At 40.4% G+C, this 7,214-nt stretch overlaps 1 protein-coding gene across 2 annotated transcripts in view; it reads left to right on the top strand.

Moving 5' to 3' along the window:
- The window catches only part of LOC144960335 (uncharacterized), a 10,460-nt gene extending 8,095 nt beyond the window's left edge, over window positions 1-2,365 (top strand). Inside the window, exons 2-3 of one of the 2 annotated variants that reach the window (XM_078893410.1) lie at window positions 233-629; window positions 2,010-2,365. In XM_078893410.1, the coding sequence (XP_078749536.1) occupies window positions 252-629; window positions 2,010-2,117 (486 nt within the window). In that variant the 5' untranslated portion in view covers window positions 233-251 and the 3' untranslated portion in view covers window positions 2,118-2,365. Of the gene's footprint in view, window positions 1-232; window positions 630-2,006 lie in introns of both variants that reach the window. The other variant, XM_078893409.1, reaches the window with a different exon arrangement.
- Window positions 2,366-7,214: the final 4,849 nt, after the last annotated feature.

Raw genomic sequence — 7,214 nt, 5'->3', positions numbered from 1 at the left:
CCCCCCCCCAAAAAAAAAATTGTAATATCGCCTAACAGGCGTCATGTGCCGTCCTAAATGTTATGTGTTGCGGTTGGCCATGGACCCCTTGTAAAGCGCTTTGAGCACGTATAGTGGATATTGCGCTATATAAAAGCTCAACTTTCTTCTTCTTTTTTTTTTCTTTTTCGGCATCTCTTTTACTGAGCTATGTTACGTAATTAATGGCAATTGCTCCTCACTTTCTTTTCAGTGTTGCCACTAAATTGAGGATGGATCTCAAAATTACAACTTCCTTGATCACGCTGGTCATCGTTATCACGTGTGTCGGTGCCCAAGCGGTTCCAAAGCAATGCAGAGATTTATGCAACACATGTAGTAATGAATTCCTCGCAAAACAAACGCTGCAATCAATAGTAAATGTAGAATCTCGTTGTGAGAACGGTGTTCAGGCCATCGAATGCCTTGGAGATTGTTTTGATCCCTTATTCAAAGATAACAACAAGTTTGCTGTTAGTTTTCGTTTCCTTCAATTTTTGTGCGAGCATAAAGACAGGGAGAACGTTGCCAAAATGATGAGAACGGAGGACTGCCTGATCGACATAGAAAAAAAACTACAAATTGCGCAGATGTTCAAGCAATGCACAAAGGTTAGCAGATGTACACTCTGTGTGTGTGTGTGTGTGTGTGTTTCAACTTATATACAGCGCAATATCCGCTAAACGTGTTGAACGCGCTTTAAAAGGGGTCCCTGTCCAAATGCAACAGTTAACATTTAGGACAAGACATGATGCCTGTAAGGCGATATTATATTTTTTTTTCTCGGACAAAGACAACGCTGTTAACGGCCAGGTACTCATTTTACACCTGAACAATGTTACAGAGAATACGAGTAAAGAGCATTCTCCAAGGACTCAACTATGCGCCGAGCGAGTCTCGAACCCAGGCCCTTCCGATCCGAAAGCAAGTGTCATACCACTAGACCACATAGCCGCATATTTTTATTATTGACACATTTCAGGTGTAAACAAACTCCAAAGCCATGTGAGATTTCATCGTACATTTTTTTTTATCTTTGGATGCAGAATCTATTTTAGAATTCATTGATATCAGTTTTAACACTGTGTGCCCTTTAAGAGCTGAGATATGATGTCATGAGTAGAAATGGGTAATTAACTCTCTCCTTACCACACATTTTCAGGATTTTCCCCAAAACTTCACACCCAACTAACACAATTTTATTTTAATCACTCCCAACACAACAACAGTAAAGTTTTTTGCGATACATAATTTCTTTAGCAAAACATGCTCTACAACATACTGTTCATTTTCATTATTTCTATGGTGTACAAGAAAAACTTGAATAGGAAAAATGTTGGTTGTATCGTTACGAATATGACGGTTTGCCTACAGTTGGTAAGGAGAGGGTTAAACAGTTTGATGACATCTGACATTGCTCTCGAGTGAGTTAAACCTGACATGTGTCAATAATAAAAAGGAAACACTGTATAACATTATTTCTCTCAGAACCACGGCTTCAGACAAGGAAGAAAATTAAAAATTATAAAACATATGTATTCTTATTTCTCTACTTCTTCTGGTACTTGCTCTTCTTCTACTACTTCTTGTTCTTGTTCTTGTTCCTCTTCTTCATCTTGTTCCTCTTCTTCTTCTTCTTCTTCTTCTTCTTCTTCTTCTTCTTCTTCTTCTTCTTCTTCTTCTTCTTCTTCTTCTTCTTCTTCTTCTTCTTCTTTCAACTTATCCCGCATTTGCATAATGAATGCCACATCTCCATGTATCTCGGTTCAGAGAATCCCCCCCTCTCTCTCTCTCTCTTTCTCTCTCTCTCTCTCTCTCTCTCTCTCTCTCTCTCTCCATGTCCGAACCATTTCAATCTGCCTTCTCTCATCTGTATTGATACATTCTTCACTTCAGTCAACCTTCGAATTCGTTTATTTCTCACTTGATCTTTTCTTGTCCAGCCAACATCATTTCTCGTTACTTGAACATATTTTTAAAAACCCCAGCAGGAAGATAAATATATTGCAAGCCAAGGACCATGCCCCAAGACCATTACGACGTACCGTTGTTTCCACGAGGCTATGAAAAATTTCTGTGGCCCCGCTGTTGAGAAATAATCTAAGGAAATGTTGGAAGCTGGGAGTTCGTGTATGGATCAAGGCAAACAAGACGCTGTTGGCCTTGACCCTTGAGGCCAATTCAAATGTTGCTGCTTGAAGCCCGAAGAAAGAGATAATTATGTAACCATATTCAAATAGTAGCTTCAACTTTAATTGAAAATAAATAAATAGTGAATATGCGAATAAAGAGACAATTAGAAATTTATGAAATGCTGTTCCTTTTTTAAATGTATTTGTACAGAATCCAAGTGTGAATGTCGGTGTGGTATTTGTGTTCCGTTTGTGTGATCACCTCATCAATAGAAACGTTATAAAATAGTCTGAAAAGTTGAGTGTGGAGTTCCCCCACCTTTCCTTACATGGAAAATTCCCAGAAGACAATATAAAATAAAAGATTTTGCTGCGATGAGATTCGAACCCACGTCCCAGCTGTTACCGCAATTCCACCTTGACGCCATTCACCACTCCTGGTCATTGTATAGAGTCCCTCTCTCTCTCTCTCTCTCTCCCTCTCTCTCTCCATATCTCAATCTCTCCATATCTCTCTCTCCATGTCTCTCTCTCCCTCTATCTGTCCATCTCTCTCTCCCTCCCACTATCACTCCATCTCTCCCTCCCACTATCACTCCATCTCTCTCTCTCTCTCTCTCTCTCTCTCTCTCTCTTTCTCTCTCTCTGGGCAATTCTGAGTTGCCGTGACAGTTCAAATCGTGGGTTCAAATCCTCATCCCAGCAACGTTTTTATTCTCAATTGTCTTTTAGCACATTCCCAACTCCACTTTATTTCCTGTTATCACCAACATAAGTGTTGGATATATCGATAATTGGATTCACTAGTCTGATGTCACGTATCCCAGCAACGGCGAGCAGCGTGGTTCTAAACAATACAAAATGGTACTCTTTAATACTTCATGCTGACTAGAACTTTACATAAAATGTCATTTGATCATAATGTATAAAAGTCAAAACATCATATTTTTAATGTTTTTCTATACTCGTCGTTGAAATAATTCATATGGGTGTCCGCCATTGTTCTCATAGTTTAAAGCCAGTTAGTATGTTACCATGCGTCAGTCCGAGGGAAGTGACGTCATGACTGTTGAAGCCAATTGAGGAATCTAACTGTGTAGATACCTTTGTTTCATTGTATTACTTGAATTACTTCCCCTCGTGTTCACAATGAGTCATAATACTCTTCAACAGTCGTAACGTCACTTCCTTCCTAATGACGCATGGTAACTTAGTAACACTGGCTCTAAACTATCGGAACAATGGCGGACGCCGTAAGAAATATTTATCCGGCGAGCATAAAAGCGTAATCAGAGGGGAAAAAACCCATAAATTTGATCATGTTTTGACTTTTACACATTCTGATCACAAGGCATATGAAAAGTTCTAGCTAGCATGAATAATAAAAAGTATTGATTTTCTTTGTTTAGAACCAAGATGGCGCCGTTGCCGGGGGCGTGACATCAGACTATTGAATCCAATTGGAAACTCTTTTCATTGTGTAATGTTTTAGGTACATTAGATGTTTATATTTTCACAAGTTTAATTTCGTTTCGTTTAGGACCCAAGAAGTTAACCTTGAGAGTTGACTTTGAATCAAATTTGTATTTGGAAAGAAAGACTTTGAAATTGTTTGATTATTACATGGAAAAGAACACAGCAGAAACCAGTGGGAGAGGAAATAGGAAGAAGACGATGGAGGTGGATTGGACACACGCTTAGAAAGAACGACTCCACTATAACAAAGAAAGTATTGGACTGGAACCCCCAGAGCAGAAGATCAAGGGGAAGGCCACGAGGAACATGGAGAAGAATTAAAGAAGCTGATATACAGAGAAGTGGTAAGACCTGGAATGAGATTAAAAAGATAGCTCAGGACAGAGAAGGATGGAAACTGTTTGTCTGTGGCCTATATCCTGATCCAGAGTTAAAAATGGCAATGATGATGATGATGATGATTACATGTTTCTGTGATAATCGTCTGTTCCACTCTCGGACTCGAGTTTGAATAGTCTCCCGTGGCTATTCGGACACAAAATCCAATGTGCGTGCGCATTAAAACACAGTGTGGCAGTGGGCAGAATTGATAATGAAACAGAAGAAGAGTTCAGAAGAAATTATGTTTTGCTCATGTCAAAATGACTCATTGGTCTCATAACCTTGCTTCGGACTGTAGAAGGATTGTTGCCTTTCTAACTCTATAGGGAATGAAATTAGCGGAAGAGTATCGTCCCTTGATTGGACGTCACCATAGATAACACAGGACCTAGTAGTCTGTGGACGTCCCTTTACAGAGAAGTTATTAGAGAGAGAAATTCAAAATGTGTTTGTGCATGCGTCTCTCTCGTCCTCGCTTTCGGTGAAGTGTCTCATGCCGCTTTTACCAGAAGCGAGGACGAGAGACGCATGCGCAAAACCATAATGACGTTCTCTCTCTAATAACTTCTCTACCGGTGACGTCCAATCAAGGGAAGCTACTCTTCCGCTAATCTCATTCCCTATAAGAATTAACCTTTTTTTTTTTTTAAATTGATTTTGTATGGACATTGCAATGTGTGTTAAACAAAGACTTTCCTTTAAACCGCAGTTACTTTAACTTAGTTTTGTTACTGTGGATCAATGAATTTGTCTTTCTTATCAAATAAAGTTACTATGGTTGTTATTTTGATTGGCATCAATCCTATTTAATTATCAATATTTAAGAAAAAACTATACTGCCATGGAAGACTATTCAGACTGAGTCCAATAACCTGTTGATTGCACATGCGCATTGGAATTAGTTTTCGAATAACCAAGAGAGACTTCTATTCAGGCTCGAGACTGAATACCGGCAGCCTTTTTGAATTGAATTAATGAAGACATATTATGGTGTGGACATTTCGACTCTCATACGATGAATGAAAGAAAAAGTCGAATAAGAGATTCGTCTATAGTCATTGTGTGTTTTTTTTTGATAGGTGAAGGGGAAACCCGAAATATCAATGTAGTAGTCGAAGTGTTTATATTACCATGTAAATGGAATGAATCCTTGGTCCTTGTACACCCTATGTTATTCTTGAGTTGCATCCCCTGAATGAGTCATTAAATATGATCAACACAATGGCTACCGGTTGGTTTGTCAGTTCATTACATTGGCGACGACGGTAAATCCGATAACATCGTACTACCTATGCAGCTAGCAACCAAAATAACGTAATCACGTTACATCACAGATACGTTTTCTTCATCCTATACAGTTATTTACACTGATTTACAATCGCAATCGTATTTATCATCCTTCAACGGAAGTAAACAATGTCATTTGTTCAGCTACCAGTGTATCATGAATTTGACTGTCGATCAGAGGGCATATCCACTCGCTGGACAAAATGGATCTCCCTTTTGAAAAAATAATCTTTTTATGGTTTACGACATCTCCGATGAGAATCGTAAAAAATCCCTGATGTTGACATATGGAGGTGGTGATCTCTGCGACATCTCCGATGAGAATCGTAAACAATTCCTGATGTTGACATATGGAGCTGGTAATCTCCGCGACATCTCCGATGAGAATGGTAAAAAATCACTGATGTTGACATATGGAGGTGGTGATCTCTGCGACATCTCCGATGAGAATGGTAAAAAATCCCTGATGTTGACATATGGAGGTGGTGATCCCTGCAACATCGATGAGAATGGTAAAAAATCCCTGATGTTGACATATGAAGGTGGTGATCCCTGGACATCTCCGATGAGAATCGTAAAAAATCCCTGATGTTGACATATGGAGGTGGTGATCTCTGCGACATCTCCGATGAGAATGGTAAAAAATCCCTGATGTTGACATATGGAGGTGGTGATCTCTGCGACATCTCCGATGAGAATGGTAAAAAATCCCTGATGTTGACATATGGAGGTGTTGATCTCTGCGACATCTCCGATTAGAATGGTAAAAAAGCCCTGATGTTGACATATGGAGGTGGTGATCTCTGCGACATCTCCGATGAGAATCGTAAACAATCCCTGATGTTGACATATGGAGGTGGTGATCTCTGCGACATCTCCGATGAGAATCGTAAACAATCCCTGATGTTGACATATGGAGGTGGTGATCTCTGCGACATCTCCGATGAGAATCGTAAAAAATCCCTGATGTTGACATATGGAGGTGGTGATCTCTGCGACATCTCCGATGAGAATCGTAAAAAATCCCTGATGTTGACATATGGAGGTGGTGATCCCTGCGACATCTCCGATGAGAATGGTAAAAAATCCCTGATGTTGACATAATGAGGTGGTGATCTCTGCGACATCGTCGAGGCCTTACCAGACAAATCACTCCACCCCGAGGACGACGGGTCACCGTTTGACACACTTGTCACTGTCCTGGGCAACCATTTTAACCCACATCCAACAAGGAGATGCAGCGCCATTCCTTCCGTCACCTCCGGCAAACCACTGACTCCATTGACGATTTTTACTCCGAACTGAAGCAGACACATGCGACGTCACCAAACCCGAAGAAGAAATTAAGTCCCAACTAATCACAGGCTGCAAGTCTTCGAGAATAAGGGAGAAAGGTCTAACATAACCTCAGATGAGCTTGCATGACTTACTTCAGAATGCCAGTACCATAGAAATGGCACGTAAGCACAGCAAGACGCTCCAAGCGGAGGACACAGTCAATAACAATTTGAGCATGCACAAACTGTCCATCAAGAAACGGAATCACCAACAAAGCCACCTGAAGCCAGAACGATCAACGAGATCAATTAAATGTAGAAACTGTGGAAAAGACTGGCCACATCCTGGTGGACAGACGGAGTGCCCTGCATACAACAAAACATGCCAAACTTGTCGTAACCTTCATCATTTTGCATTTGTTTGTAAAAGTGGTTCTACGCCCCACCAACCAACAGGAAGGCGTCCATTTATCAAACCTAGTTCATTCTGGAAACCGAACCACGTTCGAAGTGTAGAGGATGAAAATTCGGCTTCTTCTGACTCAGACGAATATTCGGACGAATACGTCTATGTTTCAAGAACAAAAGCAGAAACTAGGAAAATACCACTCTTTGACCTTGGAGTCGGAAGTCCTCCCACCAA

The sequence above is a fragment of the Berghia stephanieae genome, chromosome 15, assembly GCF_034508935.2.
Source record: "Berghia stephanieae isolate SIO BIC M18660-M18661 chromosome 15, UCSD_Bste_1.3, whole genome shotgun sequence".
In the NCBI taxonomy this organism is placed as follows: Eukaryota; Metazoa; Mollusca; class Gastropoda; order Nudibranchia; family Aeolidiidae; genus Berghia; species Berghia stephanieae.
The sequence above is the reverse complement of the archived record's forward strand: the minus strand, read 5'-3'. Positions and strand labels throughout refer to the sequence as shown.